At 57.6% G+C, this 23,739-nt stretch overlaps 1 protein-coding gene across 2 annotated transcripts in view; it reads right to left on the bottom strand.

Annotated features, from left to right (window-relative positions):
- The window catches only part of COL5A1 (collagen, type V, alpha 1), a 148,296-nt gene that overhangs the window by 61,402 nt on the left and 63,155 nt on the right, over positions 1–23,739 (bottom strand). For both annotated transcript variants that reach the window (XM_006902375.1, XM_006902376.1), the window contains exons 7-20: positions 23,336–23,584; positions 21,913–22,080; positions 21,237–21,293; positions 14,310–14,351; positions 14,025–14,087; positions 10,866–10,940; positions 10,450–10,542; positions 8,570–8,626; positions 8,046–8,099; positions 7,679–7,732; positions 5,646–5,699; positions 3,914–3,967; positions 2,624–2,677; positions 1,514–1,558 (exon numbers count right to left, since the gene is read on the bottom strand). In XM_006902375.1, coding sequence (XP_006902437.1) covers positions 1,514–1,558; positions 2,624–2,677; positions 3,914–3,967; positions 5,646–5,699; positions 7,679–7,732; positions 8,046–8,099; positions 8,570–8,626; positions 10,450–10,542; positions 10,866–10,940; positions 14,025–14,087; positions 14,310–14,351; positions 21,237–21,293; positions 21,913–22,080; positions 23,336–23,584 — 1,119 coding nt within the window. The remainder of the gene's footprint in view (positions 1–1,513; positions 1,559–2,623; positions 2,678–3,913; positions 3,968–5,645; positions 5,700–7,678; positions 7,733–8,045; positions 8,100–8,569; positions 8,627–10,449; positions 10,543–10,865; positions 10,941–14,024; positions 14,088–14,309; positions 14,352–21,236; positions 21,294–21,912; positions 22,081–23,335; positions 23,585–23,739) is intronic.

Raw genomic sequence — 23,739 nt, 5'->3', positions numbered from 1 at the left:
GAAAGTGGGCAGGTTCGGGTCCACCTGCACATGGCAGATGGCACAGAAACTTCCCAGAGCCATGTCACTCGATCACGCTGGCTGCACAGGGTCACTGTGTGTGGCTATCACCAGCAACTGTATCCCTTTCGGCCAATATATGCAAAGGGGCTCCTGATTCAGAGAACTGAGGTGTGCTGGGAAGAGCAGGAGAGGTGAGGTCTCGGCTGGTGACAGCTTGAACAGGTCCCTGGAGAGAAGCCGGAGCTTACCTGGGGTGGCCCCTAGAACTGAGCTGGTTCGCACCCTTTGTAGACTGAGAGGTACATGTGGATGTGCAGGGCCAGGTTCTTGAGGTGGGTGAACGCCCATACCCACTTGCTACCTAGACGCTAACTAGCCAGTGACCAGGCCCCTGACTAAGAGTCTTTCCTTTTATAGAACCTTGTGTGATTCCACAGACGAGAAATCCTGACACTTAACCACTGCCGTCATTATCTTAATACCGACTCACATACGTGTTTTTCAGGACTTAACAGCCCAGAGGGCACCGCAGAGACTTGTAATAAGAACATGCTGTGTGACGAATCTGCCTGAGCAGCTGGGTGGACAGCGAGGGTGGGACTGGGTACGGACGGGCAGTGCCATCACGCTGGGCCTCTGCCTTCCACCAAGTGGGTATCTCCCCATCAATCCACGGCACGCAGACAGGGAGGATGAGGGGGGCGTTTGCAAAACAGCAGCAGGTGGGAAGTGATTAATGTCCTGCTGTTGCCAAGGACGATATTTTGGCCTTAAAAATGAAGGCGTCTGAGAGGAGTGTTTCCACACCCGGGTCGGAGAAGGCTGTCGAGTGCTCTGCTCCAGAAGGGTGGACATCAGAAGGGGTCTAACTCGGCTGGTTTAGTCTTAAGACTGAAGCCTGGAGAGACCCTATGATGCGGTCTGGACCCCATGAGGCAGCCTGTAACCAGTGATATGATCTGGACCCTGTCATATGGCCTAGACCCCCATGATGCAGCCTGGACTCCCATGATGTGGCCTGGATCCTGTGATGTGAGGACCCCTATAAGGTGGCCTGGACTCTCACGAAGTGGCCTGGACCCTGTGATGTGAGGACCCCTATAAGGTGGCCTGGACTTCCACGATGTGGCCTGGACCCATATGATACGCTTGGACCCCTATGATGTGGTATGGACCCCTGTGCTGCAGTATGAACCCCGTGATGAGATCTGCACATGACAAAGCCCAGAAACACTGCTGAGAATATGGCTTGAAGATCCCCTTAGAACACAGCCTGGACACCCCCAAGCTGCACCCTGACTCCGCCTGTGGCCTGGGACCACCCATGTGGCCACAGATCCTCTCAGAGGGTATCAGGGATGCACCTTCCACAAGCTTGCATCTCTGTCTGCTCCCAGCCAGGACCCTGGTGCAGTGTCCACCCCATGCCCCCTCTAGACAGTGCTCCAAAGCAGTCCCCAAAGGTCATCGCAGGGGTCTGACCACAGCTCCACCCAGCGCGAGGACTTACTGGCTCTCCAGGAAGACCTCGGGGGCCAACTTCTCCATCATCGCCCTGTGGAGAGAGGACAGGTCATGGGGACATGCTGCACAGGCTGGCCAGCAGGCCGGAGCTGCCCATGGCAGCTTCCCCAGGTCCACACCACCTGGAACGTGCTCACGAGAACCACAAGGACCGTGGTCAAGGCTGGGAGCCAGGTGTCTCCACCAGGATCCAAACACGGCCTGGCCTGAGCAAACCAGGACCAGCCATGCTTTGCACACGCACACTTCTGCCTGGAGAAGCACAGAATTCGGGGTACCTATCCCAGGCCCTCTGCTTCTTCCTCTACCAACAGACACGCCAGGCCTGGGTGAGGGTCAATGACTTCTTCGGATGCTCACCTGATCCTAGTTCTCACTGACGGCACCTCTTAAACTTTTCCGGAAAACACCTCTAACGCTCCCCTAAACTGTGTGAGTGACTGTAGCCAGGGCCACAGGAAGAAGGCTTCAAGTTCACAGTCAGGTTCATCCCACACCACAGTCTAAACCAAATACGGAGCCTCATCTCCCAAGGTCCACGTGACAGGACAGCCCAGGTCCGGGCACAAATCCATTTGGAACCGGCCTTCGGGTCCTGCCCCAACCTGGGACAGCACCCTCTGGTCCTCCTGGTCACACAGACACCAGGGACTGTACACTCAGTGCCGGCCTGAGATAGACGCTCCTGCAAGCCTCCTGCCCCACCCCTGGCCCTTCCCCACGTGCCAGCCTCCTTCAATCAGAACGACGGGGGTGAGCTGAGCCGGGACCTCTCAGCACTCCTGAAAACTCTCTCCTTGCTGATAGGACATGAGACACCTGTCTCCGGCCTCAGGTATATCTGTCCTGCACTCCTGACGGCTGAAGATCACTCCCAGGCTCCACACACCAGCAACAGAAATAACATACAACAGTGTGCGCTGGCCCTCAGCTTTGACCTCTAAGTCCTGGGCAGCCTCTCTCCACACCAGGCAGTCTGCAGGCTCAGGGCCCTGGGCTCACAGCCCCACCCCAGCACGCAGGCCTTCGGCTGCGCAGTGGTCACAGCAGCCTGGACTCCACCCTCAGTCCCACTGAGGTGGCACCAAATACCTACCCTGTCTCCATCTTCTCCCGGGGGTCCAGGCGGGCCAGAAGGACCAGGGTCACCCTAGAAACAAAGGCGGTGTCAGCCACCCTGGTGGTTCACCCAGTTGGTCTCAACCCTTCCTTTTCGAGTGAGTGTGTGTGTATGTGTGCATGTGCACACGCGCACGCGCGCGCACACACACACACACACACACACACACAAGTCCACAACACGCCTGAGCACAGCAGCTGTGCCATCTGCTCCAAGGACAAGGAGGGAAGGCTGTGCCAGGCGGTCTCTCTGGCCAGCGTGGAGGATGACACGGCCACCCAGGCAGATCACAGTGCGGGCACAGGGACTCCGAGGAGCTGCCCGGCGGGAGAGGATACAGTAGATGGTTGGTGCAGGAAGCCTTTCCGGAAGCCTCCTTGGAAGCTGCATCCTAAGACAGCAGCCTTCCTCATGTCTGAGCCAGCCTGGGGGACCCTCTCCTGACCCCAAGTGCCCATCCAAGGAGGATGAAGATGTGCCCCAGAAAGTGACTCAGTCAGGGCTGGCCGGAGCCTCCTCACAGAGCAAACTCCCTGGGGAGGGCGGTGGGGGTAGGTCTGGTGCTGAGGACAGCACCCTAACAGCACCCTCATCAACTGGAGCAGACACTCAAATGTCCTTGACCCCTCAGGGTCTCCATCTAAAGGGGCCAGGTTCCCTTAGCAGCTCTAAAAACAGCAGCCACTGGCGCTACTGGGGCCTGAGGCCACAGTCAGCACAAAGGACTTGTGAGGGGAAGGGCTACAGTATCTCTGCATATAATGTGCCTTAGAAATGACGTGCACGTGCATACAAAGTAACACCCAGGTAACAAGGACAGCACACACACACACACACACACACACACACACACACACAGGCATCGTGCTTAGTGCTGGCTTTCACACATATAGTGCAAAAGCTAACACAAAAGGGGATTCCTGGTTTGCAGAAAATACACACAGCGCACGCGCACGTGTGTGTGTGTGTGTGTGTGTGTGTGTGTGTGTGATTTGCCTGAAAACACGGTATCCCTCTCCCCCTCTCCCCGCCCCTGCAGTGAGTAAGCTGATGGTTGTTTCTCTATGAACTGAGATCTGAAACACCATATTGGGGTGACTTCCATGCACAGAGGGGTCACCTCAGCATTCAGTACATCCCAATTCCAGCAGATTCTCTAGAGTGGAGGCACCACCCACCCACCAGGAGTCCGAGGCTCTCTAAAGGGCCTCCCCCAGATGTTTTTGCTGCACCAAACCCCTCAGGCCTCAGCGATGGGACACTTACCCGGTGGCCCTTCTCCCCCGGCAATCCGGCCAGGCCATCAAAGCCACGGTCACCCTGTGAGGAGGACAGAGGGGCTTAGGGAGCTCTCGTGCATACAAGTCACAGTTCCCATCATGTTCATGTGTCGGGGTCCCCAGGAACCCTGCTGGCCTACCACGGCACCTTGTGTGGGCTGGGTGTTTCTCTGCTTTGGATCTGCAAACCCAGCCTCTCCCCACAGCTACCAACAAAGACTGACAAAGGGGCAGCTAGCCTCAGTCGCAGAGCTGTGGACATATGTCAGCATACGTATTCGTCCACTGCCTCCTCCCCACCTGGGCAGGTCCTGAAGTGGACCTTGTCAGCGTGCTCTCTGCCATGTCCTCAGTGTCGACAGCTGTGAGGGCACAGGTACCCCACACCCACAGGGCTGGCCTCGGCCCCCCGTCTCCTCAAACATCACCCTGCCACCCCCACAGCACCGACGGCCTTGGTACTGCCCACCAGGGAGGTGTAGCCCAGGCTGGACTTTCGACACTTCTTGGTGTTAGATCCGGACAAGGGGCGAAGGGGGAGAATGAAGAAGTCAAAGAATATAAGAAGAGTGAACGGCCTTGCCCACCTGGCCAAGCTGAGGGATGAACCTTAAATCTCAAAGGAATTCCCTCCCTTCCCTCCCCAAAGACCCTGTTATTAAAACCCTCCCCAATAAGCTCACAGCGCGACGTCCTCCTTCTGCATCTTCAAAATGAGGAACCTGGCCCGGGAGCTCCCCTAATAAAGCTGCTTTTAAGCTTTCTCTCTTGTTCTCTGATCTCTTTCTTAAGTCCACAGCCTAATACTTGGGGTGAGGGGAGACTGAATCCACAGACACACATACACTAAGCTGGTCTTCTCTCTCCCTACCCCCCTAAACCTCAGAAGCCCAGAGAGCTCATCAGCTCAGATACAGCAAAACTTGGCAGGCCACACACCCATGCCAGTGCCGGGGTGACCATGCAGCATGGACATCTGGCACGTGTGGTGACCCAGTCACCATGCTCCCTTCCAAGCACATCTGTGTCCTGTGACCACATCCACACCAGAGGACAGAGACATTTCCTCTGCTCCTGGCATGGTGCTGGACAAATCCATCCATGTGGCCCAGAGCTGGGGAGAAATGTCCCACCAAAGCCAGGGGCGGCAGGTCAGTGCCCCGAACCTCAGCAACAAGGACCTGGCTCTGTAAAGACCACCGGCTACTCCAGGGCAGACGCTGGCCACGCACAAGGCTGGGCTCCCACCCTCAGGCCTTAGCGTCCAGTCTCTCCCTCCAAGGCCGGGAGCCAGGACATGCTGCAGCTGCACTGGAAGGGCCCCTGCTCCCTGGATGACAATCAGGAGTTGCCTGGCGACGTGAAGGCCACGGCATTCTTGTGTCAGCACCTCGTGTGTGACCTTTCCATCTGCACCTTCACTAATCATCCTCACAGTTGAGGTTCCATCCCAGTGCTCCCCATCGCAAACTGGTTTCCAGCTTTCAGAAACCCCACTGTACTTGTCCCCCTTGATCAAGAAATGGCACCAGGCAACCCTTGTGTCAACGCCAGATAGAGTGACACATCTGGAGGGCGCCCCACACTGCCAGCTTCTTCCCGAGACACTGGTGTAGCGGGTCACTCTGTGTCACCATGGTCACCTCTAGCACACATGCCACATGCTGGCTGTGCCACCATCGTGGCGACAGGGAGGATGGTGACCCAGAGGGGCCTACCTTGGGGCCAGTCTGTCCAGGCATTCCTCTTGCTCCGTCGCTCCCAGCTCGTCCCTGGAACACAGAGGGAAAATGTCCATACACAGGGGTGACCAGTTCAAGGCTGTGGAGAGGGGGCTTCCTCATCTACCAAGCTGAGTGACACAGCCATCAGCGCGCGCGGACTCGGGGTCTGAGACCATAGGAATGAGAACAGGCGCCTGTCCTGTGACAGGGAAGTAGCCACCTGCCCTTCTGGAAAGTCTGTGATGAGACCAGCTGGCAGCTGAGGTCAGGCGGGGGGGGGCCGTGACGAAGAGCTGGGTCAGTCTGGGGCTATCTGCTCATGTTGTAAGTGAGAACACATCACTGAGGTATCCCACAAAATCGCACGGCCAGGGAGTCTATTCCAAGTCCCAGCTGGACCCTGCAGGACAGAGGAGTGTCCAGGAGGGTTTAGCCTTCAGAGTTCCAAGGCTGGCATCTGCTCCCCCTCAAGGAAGTTAGTGGGCTCGAAGTGCCAACTTTTGTTAGCATCCCAACAATTAAGCTGCTGCACCACCAGGGGCCCTCACCAGCCATCACTAAATTCAGTCAGACCTTATCTGCTCAATGGCTGAGCAAAAGGTTGGGAGTTCAAGTTCACTCAGAGGTGCCGGCGTCGTCCCCAGAGAGCCTTGGGATCCTCGCAACATGACAGGGAGACCCAGGAGGGAATTATCCACTCTCCTCTCACAGACTCCGGAAAGGAGCCCTGGTGGTGCAGTGAGTAAGCACTCGGTGTGTGGCCACTGGGGAAAGACGAGGCCTCTGTGCCCATAAAGCCCGCAGCCTCTGAGACTACGGGCAGTTCCACCCTGTCCTCCAGGGTCGCTCTATGAACCTCAATCAACAGAATTTTTAGGCTTTACATTCCGGAAAAGATTTGGTGGCGCACTGGTCGAGTCTAGGCCTCTAACAGAAGTCAGCAGTGTGAACCCAGCAGCCTCCACAGCAAAGGATGAGGCCGTCTGCTTCCGTGAAAGCGCAGCCCGGAAACTGCCTATGGGGCAGTCCTACTCGGTCCTGCAGGGCCCCGGGGCTGGATCCACGTACATGGCAGACTCGCAGTTTCTGTTTCATACTCTGAAAGCTGAAGCAGGAAGCTGTGGCTCCTGACTGGCCTTCCCTGCGAGGGTTCTCCATGAGCAGACGACAGACACGAAGTCATCCCACGCTCACTAGAAGCAGTCACAGGCTGACAGTCTTTACACGCCCCTTAGGGGGTCAGTCTGACCCCAGCTGCCAGGGGTGGGCTCCATCCACTGGTAAAGCCACACCCCTCCTCAATCGGGTCATTAGGTAAGGTCTTTTCTTTTAGGTTTTTTTTTTAATCTATTCTTATTTTCTCTTTTATTCATTAGTCAAGGTCTTCAGGAAAACTAACTATTCATCTACGAGGCCTGTGTGTCCCGCAGAAACTCCAGGGGACAGGAGAGGAGCTAAGGTGTGAGCAGGCCAGAGCAATGGAGTCATGGAGTGGTGGGAACAGTGAACACACTTAGCTGCTAATCTAAAGGTCAGTGGTTCAAGACCCCTCAAAGAAACTTCAGGAGCGAAGTCTAGCAATCTACTAAAAGTGCCAACCACAGTCAGCCCTGCAGAGGGTGGATCTAACGCGCACACTTTGGGTCCCCAGGAGTCAGAGAGTTTGATTTGGAGGAACAAGACGGCCTCAAAATAAAGGGCCTGGCTAGAATCATGTCCTCCCAAGGGGCTTGAGACATCACTTTAATTACAAGACAACAGCAACAACTAAGGGGCAGCATGCCAAGGGCAGGTCTTGATGGCAGGAGCTGAAGGGGGACCTCGGGGCCCCATCGAGGGCAGCTGGATAGAACTCAGGCCCCTGACACTGGACGTGGCCTTGGAGGTGGATGTTCCCCATGGACAGGGTGAAGGCTGAGTGTCTGTGCTCCACACTGTGCTCGCTGGGCTGGGGCTGAGCAGCCGCACTGATGGTGCTCCAATGTGGGGGTCTCCAGATCCCCCATAACGCTCTGAGAGACACTTACCCTTCTTCCTGGCTTTCCTGAGGGGCCAGGTGGGCCCTGCACACCTCGGGGGCCCTGAGAGGAATCAGGGGACAGGAGGTCAGTGGAGTGTTCATCTTCTGCACACAAAGATCAAAGCCTGATCTGTATTTGCCCACATGGCCACAGCTCTGGGTGTTAGCAGCTGGTCAGCGTTGGGCTGGGCGTAGGACCCACCCATTATGTGGAGCTGGGACAGACCTGGGTGCTGGCTTGTCCTACTCCAGATGCCGGGCTCAGTTCTGGTCCATCGCAGCTTTGCCCAAAGCAGTGGCCATCTCCCCCAGTTCCCTCAAACAAACAGCAGACCCACAGAAACTCCCGAGACCCTGGGCACATCCCCATGTACCTGAGGCCCCATGTCTCCAGGCTCGCCCTTCAGTCCACCGCTCCCGGGGGGACCCTGTGGAAACACTCTGGATTAACATAGCGGGAGGCAGTGAGACGGACAGGGCAGGAATTGAAGCGGGTCAGCATCCCTGGTCCCAGTCTGCCACTTGGGGACATATTATCCCTGGTGTGTCCCCAGCCCCCTCCCACCTCTCGGACACTGTCCTGCTGAACTGTCAAGGAGCCTAGTGCTGGTAGTAGCTTCAGTCGTCCACTCGAGGGACAGCCTGGCCACTGTCTCACTCTGCTCCTCACCCTCCCTGTGACTGGGATGTCCCTGGGTGGGGCTGGGGTCAGCTCCAGCCCTGGGCTCCATTGAGTCAACTCCCCAGCACAGTTCCAGCTCTCCAGTCCCCACCACGAGGAGTCAGGGTGACAGGAAGACGTGGCTTGCTCCCTCTGTACACCCTGCAGTGCAGAGTTGAGCCCCCACCCTGCAGTGGGCACACACAGGAACAGCCACACTCAGCAATGACATCTCACCATGGGGCCTGGTCTGCCAGTGAGACCCATCGGGCCAGCTGGTCCCCGCAGCGCCAACTGCAAGAGAAAGCAGACAGGCTAAGTGGCCTGGGCAGCATGGCCAGCAATAAGGGGACAGCAGAGGGGACAAGTGTGGGCAGGAGAGAATGGGGCCTCTGCATCGGGAGGTGCAGCAGGTCCTTCTAGAAACCACTTGGCGTTGTTAGCATCCAAGTCCAGTGGGAGGGAAAAGCAGGGCCAGGTGGGCACCACTTCCTGTCTTTGGGGTGCCTGGAGCCTCCAGCCATCCTCCCTCTTCTCCCAGCAGCACTGCCCAGGTCATCCTCAGTCCTCTTCCCTGCGGGATGCGAATGCTCTCTCCTGGGTCGGTTGGGATGCCTCCGACTCAAGGACTTCACACTACATGAACAGTGAGGGATCCCCTCCCCAGAGACATTGACTCCCACAAATGGGGAGATGCTTGGGAGAGGAGAACCTTTCCTGAGATTTCTAGACCCATGAAAAACCTGCTGGCAGGAAGCAGCCACTGAGGACCAGGTCCAGATGCCTGTCCATGGTGTCCTCGCGTCCCAGCTCTATCTCTCACCACGGCCTCCAGAGTGTGGGTCCTCCGTTGGCGTGAGGCGCAAAGAGCTGGTCAGCCGCGCCACACAGAGTTCAGGGGCTTTGACCTCAGCCAATATTCTTCCAAACACATGCCCACTGATGCAGATTAAATGTGCAGGCCCCTCGTAACCCCGAGCGGGGACAGGCCTCGCCATGTGACCCTGGTAACCCCGTCCAGGCAGCAGGCCTCGTCATGGGCCCCTCATAACCCCGTGCAGGGACGGGCCTCTTCATGGACCCTATGCGTCTTTGGGGCAATCTGTTCCTTGGCAGCCACTCAAGACTACACTGTTCAGTAATTACAAGCGCTGCTCTAATTAGCATCGGTTCCAGCAGCTGGCCCTCTCAGGACTGCACACGGAGGCTTAGCATCTCCCCGCAATGCTCGTTAACCCTGCTCCCAGGAAGGACTCCCCTCCCCACCTTTGATCACAGGTGAATGGAGAAATCCAAAATTGTATCAGAAAAAGCCTCAGAACCTCTCCCACCAATCCTTTCGGCCTCATAGCTGCCCTACAGCTGAGAGGACTACCGCATAGGGCGGCTGAGGCTCTAAACCTCTAGTAAAGCAGATGGCCTCAATTTTTTTCCAGAGGAGCAGCAGGTGGGTTCGAACCCCAACTTTTTGGTTAGTGGGTAAGCACTTTAACCACACTGCCTGCAATTTATCCAGGCCCCACCCCCAACCAATCAGGCTCTGCACTCACTCAGGTCCCGCCCCAGCCTCCTAGCCACGCCTACACACCCAGGTCCCATCCACCCCCAACCAATCAGGCCCTGCACTCACTCAGGTCCCGCCCCAGCCTGAGTCCCACCCTGAACTCACTCAAGCCCCGCCCCCAGATGCTGAGCCACACCCACATGCCCAGGTCCTGTCCCCAGACTGAGCCCCATTCTGCCCTCACTCAGGTCCCGCCCATAGGCTCGGAGCTTGGCCCAGCATCCATCCAGGCCACCTACGCCTACAGCCTCTTAATCCTGTGTCCCACAAACCCAGGCCCCGCCCCAGGCTCTTACACCGGCCTTGCCCCACTCGGGCTTCACCCCCAGATTCTGAGCTCAGCTCATGAGCCCCCACAAAGTATGAGCCCCGCCTAATCTATGCCCTGCCCCTAGGCTCTGGGCTCCATCCCTCCTCAGACCCCACCCTCAAGCCCTGAACCCCGCCCCTCTCACTCAGGCCCCACCCCCAGGCTCTGAGCTCCGCCCCTCACCCAGGCCCCTCCCCTCACCCAGGCCCCATCCCCAGGCTCTGAGCTCCACCCCTCACTCACCCGGGCCTGCTGCAGGATGGCTTGGGCTTGGGACTCCTGGGCTGAGACCATGGGGCCTTTGGAGCCAGCATCACCGCCCCCTCCAAACCGGAACTGTGGGCAGAAGGCATGAAGTCACTGAGGGCTGGCCTCTTGGCAGCACAGAGCCACTGTCGGGGGTCTAGACTCTCACACCCATCAGGTTGAGTGAATGATGGCCTGGAGCCCATCTTCTCCAGCATCAGACCCCTAGGAACAACTTCCAGTCTCCTATTTCCTGGCAGCCACGGCAGGTCCAGAGGGAATACCCTCCACGGGGGTGGGACCCTGTGTGCCCTCACTGCCCACTCCAGGAGTGACAGCCACTCTGAGCCTCAGTCTCCCTTCAGTGCAGGCTGAGCACTAAGCCCTGCCCACCCTCAAACAAGGACACTCACCGGCAGCATGAGCATGGTCCCAGGAGGGCCAGGCAGGCCGTCAGCCCCGGGGAGGCCTGGGCGTCCAGGGGGGCCCTGTGGCAAGGGGGGCAGAGAGCTAGTCAAAGTCAGGGGCCAAACAACAGGACAGTCTGCAGACAAAAGACACGCGACTCACACGGCAACACTGACCCAAGAAAGAACATTCCAGAAAGCATCGCTATGGGCCAGGACTGAGGGGGCTTCCAGGAGGAAGTGAGGAGCAAACTGGGCCTGTCTACACAGTCAGCATGCAACAGCATGAAGTAGCTTGAAAGCCTGCAGGTGTGTCCACAGTGGGCACACAGACATGAAGCAGGCATGCGCTGTTGGGAAACGCTGCTCGCCGACTTGTGACACAGGACTGTGACAACCTTCAGTCTGGACAAAATGCCACGTCCACCAAGTAGGATAAAGGGAATAGCAATAAAGACGTGTCTGTAACCAGTCCTGGGGCCAGCTTACACAGAGGGAGGGACCCTGGAAGTGGTCAGGCTGGGGTGCCGGCTCCTTTCCACATAGTGTTCACAGGGATCAGCCAGATGCCACCCCACGCATCAGGCGCTGCGGCGTGAGAGCCCCCTCCTGGTCGGGAGGCGGCAGCACTCTGCACATGGTAACTCAGACAGTCAATGGCCAACTGCCCACTTGCTTGCAGAGACCCATGACTGAAGCTCAGGACCGTCCATCAGACCACAAGATCACGTTGGGGATTTCCACCAGCACAGACAGCAGCAGCTGTCCCCACAACAAACCCTGGTCATCCAGCCACTCACATGGGACACAGACACCCAGGGCCAGCCTGGAGATGCATCGAGCCCAGCCCAGGGCCCCATGGATATAAAGCAGACAAGAGGACTTACTTCACACCTTTTATCACTCAGCTTCTGCCCAATCAGGCAGACTTCCTACTTGTTGGAAGCAGGAGAGGTTAGTGTCCTGTGTCGATGGGCATTACCACCCATCCCACCAGACTGGAGGCTGCCCAGGTCCACTGGGCAGTGCTGGGCATGGGTGCCCGTCTTCAGCTCCAGCGCCGGCTGAACTCGGGTGATGCTAACATCACCTGACATCAATGCTTCCGGGGCAGGAACCTGAGGCTGATTCCCCACTCCCGGCTCAGAAAACAAGAGCCAGGTGGTTCCAGACTCATCTAGAAGGGGCAGAACCACCTGGACTGGCCAGCACTAGCTGCCGTTTCTTCAGTGCTTATGTCTTCATTACAGAGGAGTCTGTTCATTGCATAAAATGGTCTGTAGCACCCATTTACATGGGGGTGAACGTGTAAGGTCTGGTCCCCTCTCCAGCATGACCGGAGTGGACAGTACTGTGTGCAGAGAGGGAGCCGGAGGCACACACGACAGACACACACACACAACACACACGCTTCTACAGGGCTGCGCGAAGGGACGTTTCTTCTAATATCAGCATCAAAGCACTTTCTCCCATCACGCCTACCTGTGACATCACTGTCATGTGGGACACAGGGGGCTCATAGGGCCGCCGTGAAGTACACGGCTCTATGGAGAGGTGGAGGATAAGGGCCAGCCCCTCAAGGCACTCTGATCACACCTACGATCCCACACCACATCCCAGGAGCACCTCAGGGAAGAAACGCCTGAAGAGGGTGTGATCACTGGGCTGCCTGCCCCATCTGACCCAGATTTGGGAGAAGAGACATCAGAGTGAACAGGCCACAGCCCCGGGTCCTGCACACCTCAAGCAGAGGTCCTGGGGGAGTGGGAGTCATAGGACAGCAGAGTGGACAGAGGTCATCATGTGGCTATGTCTTCTGTTCTGGACCCCAGAACCAGAGAAGCGACAGATAGATGCACAAGCATGTCCTCTCTGGTCCATCTGGGGTCCCCTTAGTGTCACCCAGAACAGACCTTCCCTCGTTCTCTGAGAGGTCACCCTGACGCCCCTCCTCCACCTTGTCCAGATCGGCCGCCCCCACAGGAGCTCCTGCCTGGACCCTACTCTCCTGCCTGTGCTGGCTCGTCCAGTCCCCACGAGGTCCGTGCACTGACACCCTGCACAAAAATCCCCCAGCTCAGTCCAGAGGCCACCAGAGCCATGGCGCTGTGACAGCAGACACACCTTCCACCCAACCAGGTGTCTGCCTGACTGTCCACCCCCAATTCCGTTAGGCCCCTGCTGTCAGCGGTGCCCGATGACGGGGGTTGATGGCCCCCAGATGAAAATGCAATCTAAGCATCAGCACTTGATCTGGCTGCGGTCACCATGGCCACCAGCCTGACAGGAAAACACAGGGAAGAAAGGGAAGGGGCAGCAAGCAGCCAAGCTGGACACGGTCCCTGAGGGTGCAGTTCTCCGAGTGTCCACCAGGGGTCAGGGTGCATTCCCAGCCAGCGGGGCTCAGCTGGCCACCAGCAAGATCCTCCCATCTGACCAGGGCCCCCCGCTTCTCCACGGCTGCCTCAGCTTCTCATAAGGAGAGTGTGAGAGACAAGGAGTAGGGCCGAGGGCTCTCACACACGGAGGAAGGACAGAGGTGGGCTCCATGGATGGAGGACACAGTACACAGGGCCCACCCGACACTCTCAGACTACGAATACTGCCAGCGAGGTTGTTTACTGTGCCAATGTCAGTCACAGCGCTGCTGCATGTTGAGGCCCAGGCCTCCCCATGATGGTGGTTTTCCACCATCCATCACCTGCTGATAGAGGCAGACCTGGTGAGAGAGGTGTGGAGGGCTAAGTGGGGTGAAGAGAGGTTTGGGAAGGACATTGACTTGGCCGCTGCTATCTCTACATCTGAGAAGCCCTGGTGGTGCAGAGGGTTACATGATGAACTCCTGACCAAAAGGTGAGCGGTTCTAACCCACCAACCACTCTGCAGAGAGAAGTGGACAGTGTATCCCTCCAAACATTCACAGCCTCGGCAACTCAACACAGGGCTGTGACAGTCAGAATCAAGTCAACAGCAGAGGGGTCTGCATCTAAGAATGTGAAGATGGGCAAGGACCACCAGGCAGCGGTCACACCGTCTGAGCAGGACACACAGGCAAGCGTGGGGCAGAGGACACACAACCAGAGCGGGCAGGACACACGCTGAGCCTGGAACAGAGGACACGGACAAGCCCCCGGAGCCCACGACCTCAGGGAGCTGCAGCCTTACCCTCTCTCCAGGGTCACCCACTTGGCCCGTGGGACCTGTAGTTCCTGGAGGTCCTGGAAGACCCTAGAATTGCAAACAAAGTCAAGGCACAGTGAGGAGCCAGCCTCACCCCAGCGGGGCCCACCTCCCACCCGGCCACGCCTGGACACTCAGTGCTGGACAGAGGGTCCCCACTGGAGGTGACAGCCTCCTGTGTCCCTTTTCCCCCTTGGGCTCTGTAAGTGTTGCCATCAACCCAAGAAGAGTGACGTCTCCCACCCTCCTGGGGCATCACCCGGTACTCACGGCAGGGCCTTCGGGGCCGGGGGGCCCTTCTATGAGCATGCCCTGGAAGAGAAGGAGGCCGGGGTGAAATACACGGAGAACCCGCGGGAACCAGCCGAGTGCTCAGCGCCCGCTGCTCCTGGCTGCTGGAGGCCCCGGAGGCCGAAGCTCTGGCTCAGGGGACAAGAGGCCACAGATTGAGCGGTTTGCTTGGCTCCACAGTCAACACTCTTGGCACCAGCAGCCAGGAAATTAGAAGACGTATTGTGATGGGAAAGTCTGCTGTTAGGGACCTCTCCAAAGTACTGAAGAGCAATGGTGTCTCTCTGGAGACTAAGGTGTGTCTGATACAGGCCATGGTCTTTGCTATCACTTGGTAAGCACCAGAGAGTTGGACAATGACCAAGGAGGATAGAAGGAGAATTGATGCCTTTGAGCTGTGGTGCTGGAGAAGAGTATTGAGAATACCATGGACTGCTAGGAAAACAAACAGATTTGTCCTGGAAAGGGTTAAACCGGGTGGCTCCTTGGAGGCAAGGATTCTGGGGCTTCGTCTGACATACTTTGGACATGTTGTGAGGAGAGACCGGTCCTTGGAGAGGGACATCATGCTTTGGAGGGTGGAGGGACTGCGCAGGAGGGGAAGGCCCTCTATGAGGTGGATTGATTCAGTGACTGGGGTAATTGGGATGGGAGTGTCAGAGACAGTGTGATTGGCACAGCACAGAGCACAGTTTAGGGCTGTTGTACATAGGGTCGCTATGAGTCGCAAGCGACTCGACGGCACATAACAACAACATGGTCTTCTCAGCACACGCTGTCAGTGCCTGGATGTGTGTGTGTGCGTGTGTGGTACTGGAGGCCGTGTCCAGGTGTTTCACACACCAGGAGGGCCATGCAGGTGGACAGGCTTCAGCAGAGCTTCCAGATGAAGACGAGCGAGAAAGGAAGATCTGCCGACGTACGTCTGACAATTAGCCAGCAACCACCATGTGGATCACACGGGACGTGGTCCCACAGAGGGCTGGAGGGTGAGTCTCCTGGGATGAAAGGCTCTCCGCGGAAGGAAGAGGCCACAAGAGTGGACTTGCACGTGGGTGGTCATGAGGGCAGTGCCGGGCCAGCCACGTGTCATCCTCCTATGCACTGGCTCACCGGGAGTGGGATCCCCCGACACAGGTCGTCCAGCACTCACTTATCTGTGTGCCATCTATCCACCTACCCCTGCCTGCCTTTCTAACTACTTACTGATCGATTATCCATCGACCTTCCTGTCCATCCACTGTCCACCTATCATCTGTCCTCTCAGGTCCCAAGCAGTCCCCATAAGGGGCCATGGGGGCTGTGGTAATGGCCATCATCCTAGCATCTCTAGGCTTAGGACAAGCCCTACTCAGGACCCACCAGGCTTTCTCGGGACTCTGAGAGGAGAGGAGGGAGACCTGGCCCACTGTGTCCCCATCTGCTCCCCTCAAACCACTGTCCACCCAAAAGTCACAGTCAGGGCTGGAACTGAGTGACAGTCATTTAGGGAGGAAGTGTACCCCAGTACCCCAGGACTGGGCACAGCCCAAAAGGAAGGAGGAACAGGGCACAAGAGTCACTAAGGCCATGGCCCTCCTCGTGCCCACTGCCCCTTATGTGCTGAGGGGGCTCTTTTCTCCCTCCAGAATGGGGGAGAGTCCCCAGCATAAAACACACACACACACACACACACACACACACACACACCTGACCTGACCTAAATGGGGTAACAGTCCAAGTTCACTCCTCCCCCACCCAGGAGCCTCTTCTGACCCTCATCTTACCAGCTGAGTTCTCCCCTTCCTCTCTGGGCCGCTCTCCCTGTACCCCAAAAATGAAGTAAAGCCTCCTTCCCGTGCATGGCTGGGCCTCACAGGGGAAGACAGTGTGGGCTACAATTCCCGCTGATGGACATGCTGACCACACTCTCTTCAGTGCCCATTGTCCCCTGGATGTAGGGAAGGGCTGTCCCCACAGAGTCTGCATGCTGATGGAGCAATTGGGGTGCATGCAGGGCCCCCAACTTGTATGCCTTGCACAATAGATACAGCTGGGCACATCACATGCTTGGGCCAGGGACCCTTCTCCCCACTGATTGCAGCAGCCCTGGGGCAGCATGAGAAGGGGGAAGGTGCTGGCCTCAGTCAGCCCCCTGCCTCCTCTCCCCAGGCCCAGGACACATGCAGCTGCTACTATCCAGAATGCCCCTGCTGTTAGGTCAGGGATTTTCCTCGGAAGTGACGGGCCCCTGGGAAAATCCTAACTGCTTCAGAGCCCAGTGTTGCACAGGGGTGAACATGGAGTAGGGGACACACAGCCCTCCAGCTGACCAGCCCCCACGAAGCATGGAGCCAGGAAGCAGCCCAGGCGCCACGGGGACAAGGCTGTGTTTACACAGATGCACACCAGCAGTGTGTACCTGCTCTGTGCACAGACAGCTCACGCACAGAGCCCCTGATCCCAGCTCCCCTTCCCCTCCATCCGGCAGTGGAGGAGTTGCAGCCCTGGATCCGCTGAGAAGCTGCCGGCCCAGCCCCCCAGGGACTGCAGCTGTCTTCGTCCCAAACACACAGATTACTATTGTTGGGTAGCTGGGGGCCTGCAGAGGACGGCTGGGTCACTCCGGTCGGTCGGCACAGGAAGGAAGCTGGGTGGGGAAGAAGGTTCCACTTTCCCACGCAGACGTCACCTGAGGCAGGGTCTCCAGCGATGTAGCATCACCTGGCGACGCAGCACCTTGCAGGAACGCGGCATCGCCCAGTGACGCGACATCGCCAAGGGACGCTCTGTGCCACCAGCTCTGCAGTGATGTCCACTCGCTCCGTCCTCCGAGGTCAGCCGTCCATCTTTGGTCGTTTCAGGCAGTGTCCTGCTCTCCCCAGCTCCCCCAATTCAGAATGTCTCCTAGCTGAAGATCTCATAGTCTGCCAAACTCCAGAGAACCCTTAGGGGTTCAAGGACCTCTACTCTACCAGTCATTAAACCTCCCTCTCTCTCCCTCTCTCTCTGCTGTGCAGTCTCAATCAACTCATAGCTGACCCTCTAGTGAGTGTACGCCGCTGGGAACTGCCTGGGAGGAGACTGTCCAGCGTCCTCCCTCAAGTCCATCACACAGAACCTACTAAAGGAATCGCTTTGTCAGTGCAAAGGTATGCAGTCTTACTCCACCAGAGGCTACGTGAAAGATGGATGATCTCCCCTCCCGCAGTTACGGCCTCTGAACACCCACAGGAAGGTCAGCTAGGTGTGGGTTTCAGCTCGACTGAACTCAACAACCACAGAGAAAGAAGCCGCTCCCTCTGCCTAGTAGTAAGGAACTGTGCTGCTAACCCAAAGGCACGCGGTTCAAATCCACCCGTTGTTCCTCTGCAGAAAGAGGGACAATCTCCCGTGCAGTTTATTGCCTCTGAAAACCTGCGGGAGGATCCAGCTGACAGCACACAACAACAAAACAGCAGTGAATGCGGGGACGGTGGGAGGGGCCTCTGTGTCAGCCAATGAGCACTGGAAGCCAGTGATGTCAGTCATGCATGATGGATCGCTGGGCCTCCCTGCTTCGGCCAGCTGCACTGGAGGCTGGTAAGCAAACAGCTTCCTGCCTGTCACAGAGCCTCGGACACAGCTGACAGAAGGTGCTGGATCTGTGGGGAACACCCACCATCTGAGTGGATGGTGGCAAGAATTGGGTCCCATTAATTCTGTCTACACTGAGAGAGCAGCTTCCCAAAGGGAGAGGTGACGTGATGATGGGGTGACGTGAGGTGGGTGATGGGAAAGAGGGGAGACAGCACCCACCACTGCAGGGCAGGCCCCACGTGGTCAGCGGCTGCCTTCCTGCGGCCCCTCTCCGGACTCTTCGCGGAGAGCTGGTACTGTGGACATCTGGCAGTGCTCTGGGTTCAGGAATTCCAAGTGTTTACATAGGCCCTCTGGGGAGACCAGCCAACCGCCCCTCCGGCACCCAGAAGGAAGGAGCTGGGGGCTGGGAAGGAGTGGAGAGGGGAGGGGAGCCTGCTAACTACATCCAGACGGCCTGTGTTTCCCCGGATGAAAAAGTGGATTCTCCGGACACATGTTTGGGTTGGCCGTCCCTGTATGCTGGGCCGCCCTCCCCACTTGGCTGGCGTCGCAGTGGAACAGCCCCGGTGCACACTCCCTCTGCAGAACAGAACAGCCTCCTGTGCGCACCCCCTCTGCAGAGTGGAACAGCCCCTGCACACACCCCCTCCACTCGCCAGGCTGGATGCCACGTCCACACTTACAGCATCTGCTTCTCAGGGAATAAGAGCGCATGTCACAGGCAGTGGGGTCAGCCTGGCCTGCTCTGAGGAGGGCTCTGTTGTCCCGGGGGTGCCTGCCCTTTCTTGGGACCCCATCGCCTTTCCCAGGAAAGACTCCTCTCTCACTGAAGCAGTGGGGACACCATGAGAAAAAATCCAAAGTCAAAAGTAAATTCAACCAGGAGCCTGGGCTTTTGGGGCAACACCATTGAGAGTCCCAACCCCAGGGACACCCCCACACAGCCCTAGAGAAGCGATGCTCGATGCTGGAGCCCTCTGCCAAGACTCCCCCAGAGACTGGAGGAGTTCCACCTTCTTTGGGGGTGACCCTGCTCAAAATGATTGCAGCTCTTCTCTGGGCTCCCTTCTCCCTGAGCTTGGACTTCGCTTTGGGATCATCTTGCTGACCAAAGGGCAGCTTGGTATTAGGTCTCCCTCAGCCACATTCTCTTGTCCCCGCACCTCCCAGTCCGTGGGCCTGTGGAGAACACGGAAGGGGAGACTCACAGTTTGAGAGATGGATTATCTGTCCAGACTCCCCGTAGAGACCAATGCACCCCATCCTTGGGAAAGGATCGGAGTGCAAAACGCATACAGGCAAGAGGACAGCAAAGCACGGGCCCTCAGACCAAGGTCACTTGATTCACAGTGGTGATGGGCCACCAGATGTGGAGACAGTGCCAGGCTAGGCAGCCCAGCATGTGATGGGAGCACAGAACTGATAAGACGTCCTCTCTACTGTCTGGTAAGAACGTGCACTCCAATCCCAAAGGCACACACATGGTTCAAATCCACCAGTTGCTCCACAGGAGAAGGTTAGACAATCTCTTACCATGAAATTACTGCCTCTGAAAAGCCACTGGAGGGCCAGCTCTGAGTCAGTTTGGACTCTACTGACATCTCTGCAATCAGGGCAGGGACCAACCACCGGAGACCCTCGGGAGCACCGTCCCGGAAACACGTGCTGGACCTCCAAATCGGACACACCGGGGCTGACCGGCCACAGACCTGCTCATCTTTCCGGAATGAATGGATTCTAAGCTTGCTAAATGTCACCAGTCACAGAGCTTCCAGAACCAAGCCAGGCCACAGGAGCCTGGAACTCAACTGGAATTCTCCACTGCAGGGTCACAGGGTCCTTAGGGTCTCAGGAGCCCCTGACACAAGGCCCTGATCTCAGCTTTCAGGAACTAGCTGTGACCTCAGTGGCAATGCCCTGCCCATGGCTCCTGGACTGCACGCTGCAGGACTCGCATCCTCCCTGTGGGATTTGTAGGGGGACCCTGGGGACCTGGCTCCTTCCACCCTCTGGGCGTCCAGAGCTGCTCACTCACACACACACACACAGACAGACAGACAGACAGACACACACACTGTACAGCTGAAAAGGCCACGCCCAGAACAGCTGACCCTCATGGTACCACATCCACCCGCCAGAGCAGCGCAGGCCACGGGGTGGATCTTAGCTTCCGGCCAGCCACAGGCTCGATGGGTACAGACAAGGGTCCTGTCACTGACACCCACCACCCAAGAGAAGTCCCTGCGTGATCTTTCCTCGTGTTGAGAAAGTATGAACAATTTAGTTTTGTTTTTCAGTTTCTCCATGATCCTACCACAGCTGAGTCTCTGTCAGCTGCAAATCAGGGCAGGGCTGCTTCATTTAATCCCCTTGAAGATTCATAATCCGTGTTTTTTGTTTCTACAGTCATCAGACTTACTGCGAAGAGTTGCCTAACAGGTGTGGAGAGGCAAAGCCATTCCACAGCTGTCCTATCTGATAGAGTGTGGATGTCTTCCCGTTTTCAGTACCAACATGACAATTTACGTAGCTAACCCTGGAGCTAGGCCTTGGAGAAGTGCAGTCAGAGTGCTCCCGGGAGGCAAGGAGAGTGAAGCTTTGTCCCACATACTCTGGGAATGGTGCAGGAGAGGCTACTCCTTGGAGAGGGACGCCATGCTTGGAAAGGTTGGCAAAAGAAAGACCCTCGATGAGGTGGGCTGACACAATGACTGCAGCAATGGGCCCACATGTGTCAGAGAGGGTGAGGATGGCACAGGGTGGGACGGGGCTCACATCTGTTGATCAGAGGGCTGCCGTGAGTCGTTCGACAGCACCTAACAATGACAACGATGCTGGAGAAGGACCTCCTGCTTGGTAAAGGAGAGGGTCGGTGAAGGAGAAGACAGGACCGCCGGCCAGTGAGTGAGCACAGTGACTCCACCTGCGGGGCCAGGCGGCTGGCGCAGGATGAAGGGGTGTCGTGTGCTGGTGTGCATGGGCTTGCCCGCCTGGTGGTACCTCCCAGCCCTCACTGGCGCTGCTCCAGAGGAACTCAGTCCCCTTCTAGAGGTTCTGGGCTTCTCACATGGAGCTAACACACACCCACAGGGAGCAGCCCACCAGTGAGTGTGCCCCGCAGCTGGGCTGGTGTGTCCACGAGCCCACACCCACAAGTAGTCTAGACTCCCCAACCCTGAGGGGCCTCTGGAAGGTCTCTGTGAGGGTGGCTGCGCAGTCACACAGCTTGTCCTGTAGCCCCGCAAGCAGTGACCCTGGGCCCAGAGACCTGGTCACATCCCACACAGCCCACCTTGTCCCCAAGCAGCCTGCTCTCCTGGGCCAGCGAGAGGAGGAAGCACTTACCGGCTCGATGATGGCCGGTTCTCCCTTCTGGCCCTTCTCACCACGTGGTCCTCCGATCTGGGATTGACCCCACGCAGGTGGACAGAGAGGACAGAGAGGAGGGAAAGGGTCCAGGGTCACACAAAGTCCTCAGCACCCAGTAAAGCACCGGGACTGTCAGCAGTGGACACCGCCACCCAGGGGACAGGCCTGGGAGCTCCCTCTGGTGTAAGGAATGGAGAAAACAGGCCGACTACAGGAGGACCAGAGAGGAGCCAGGGGCAGAGACGGTGCCAAGGAGCACATACCGGCCAGATCCGATTGATTCTAAGCACTTGAGACCCTTAAAATCAGAGCTTCAACTAGTTCATTCCAGTTAATTCAAGTTCATTCTGGTTCCACCCCCTACTGAGATATCATCTTTCCACTCAGAGAAACTGAATCAGAATTTATGCTTGGTAATTCCAGGGGATTCCAACGTATTGCCCAGGACGGTAAAATACAGATGCAGAATTAGTACGTCTGGGTGGAATTGCAAATTCTGAGCAGAGGATGGAACCAGAATGAACTGCTTCAATTAAATCTTCAAATCTTGAGCTTATCATTAAAGCTCAAGATGTCACGGTGCCCAGGGCCTGGGACAGCCCCCCCCCCCCCGTGGACCTGGGCCCCTTCCCCTCACAGCGCGGTCACTCACCCCTTCGTAGATGGTGTCCTGATTGGCTGGCATGCCGGGCCCGATCTCTGATGGGGAGATGGTGGGGTCGAAGTACGGGTCGTAATAGTTCTCCTCCAGATTCTTGAGGGTTTCCTCGGTGAACTCCCCTTCAAAGTCGTCCTTCTCCTCCTCTGGGGACAGTGCTGGCTGGAGAGGACAGGGATGGGCAGAGGGGTCACCTGGGGATGTGCACCTCTGCGTGGCATCCAGGTCACCGAGTGAGCTGGGCAGACTGTCCCTCCCAGGGGCTCAGCCAGGCCACCCAGGCCTGCATGGGCAGGGCCCTCCCAGCTCACAGAGCCTCTGTGTCAGGAGAGTGGGTCAGCCTGTTGGAAGAGGCCCTGGGCCCCTCAGAGTCTCTCTACACATCTTCCCCCAGACCTGCCCGGGCCCCTGGACAAGAACAGTCAGAGCTGACCTCGGCCCACCGGCTAGCCATCCCGAGTCCTGGGGAGGCGTGAGCCTGCAGCCTGGCTGCTCCAGGGTCTCGGGCTGTGGGGACAGTGTCCACACATGGGTTCCAGGCTGGAGCTGCGGCAGCCAAAGATTCAGCCAGCAGCCATGGGCCATGCTCAGACCAGGTTATCTCCCACCTGCACTCCACGTGCCAAGCTCTCCTGAGCTGAGAACCCCTTGCACGCCCAAGAGGGCACTGCTATGCCAGGTGGCAGGGAGAAAACAGGATTGAGAGAGGTGCCACAGCTGCCCAACCCACCCAGCTCCTCAGTGATGGGCACTGGCCCCGTCAGGCCGCTCGCCTGTGAGTCCTCTGTCTCCAGGCACTGCCCCGTGCCCCACTCATCTGTTTGTCGACCCTGCCCACTCGCAGACACAGCTGCCCCAGACACAGCCACGCCCACACTCACACACTTCCTCGCCAACTCCTACCCAAACCAAGAGACGGCAGGGTAGGCATCACTTGGCCACTTTGCAGATAAAATGTCAGCTATAAACTCACCTTAATGAAGCCCCAGGGAGCGTTTAAAAGAGTCCCCTGAATACTGAGGGAGTTGCAACCAACATCATGAAACAAAACATGTATAAACAATTGGATGGCAATTGAACTTGTTCTGTAAACTTTGACCTGAACCACAATAGAAACTAAAATATAAAACATGAACCCATCACCCCAGAGGGTCCCGGGAGCCCTGGTGGTGAACTGTGTAATGTGTCAGGTCCACCAGCCATTCCAAGGGCGGCAGCCAGGAGGCCTTGGGACCCTGACAGAGGGGCCCCGTCAGCGGGAACCAAGTCTACAGCTGTGAACTTGGCCAGGGTTTGTGGAGCTGAGGATGTAGGAACACCCCAGGGCAAGAAGCAAAGGAGACTTCAGATCTCCTGATCCCCAGCCTGGGCCCTCTCCCGGCCCCCTGTTCCCACCCGCCTGAGGGACAGGAATTACATTGGATGCGTTGCCGGTGACCACTGTGCTGGTGGGAATTTCGGCCTCCAGGCCCGTGTCGGTGGGCTGGTCGGGGTTCTCCAGGCCCTCGATGTAGTTGATGTCCTCATACGGGGAAGGTGTGTAGTAGTCCTCACTTGGCACGTAGTCATAGTCACCTATGCCCCCGATGCCAGGGTCATCCTCCTTTCCGGCCCCCTCGCTGGCTTCGGGCACCTGAGGAACTTCCGTGGGTGCTGGGGTCAGCTCCTAGCAGCACAGCAGAGAGAGGCAGCATTAGTGGGGAGCTGTGGGGCCCAGGGAGTGGACTTCCTGCAACATCAACGTGTCTCTGCAGCTTGAAAGTGAGCTGTCAGGCAAGCAGTCAACCTGCTGCAAATAGAAAGCTCTAGGGAATCCCAGAC

This window comes from Elephantulus edwardii, unplaced genomic scaffold, assembly GCF_000299155.1.
Source record: "Elephantulus edwardii isolate Elephantulus edwardi_28Jun2011 unplaced genomic scaffold, EleEdw1.0 scaffold00401, whole genome shotgun sequence".
Classification (NCBI taxonomy): Eukaryota; Metazoa; Chordata; class Mammalia; order Macroscelidea; family Macroscelididae; genus Elephantulus; species Elephantulus edwardii.
Note: the sequence above shows the minus strand (reverse complement) of the source record. Positions and strands in the feature narration are given on the sequence as shown.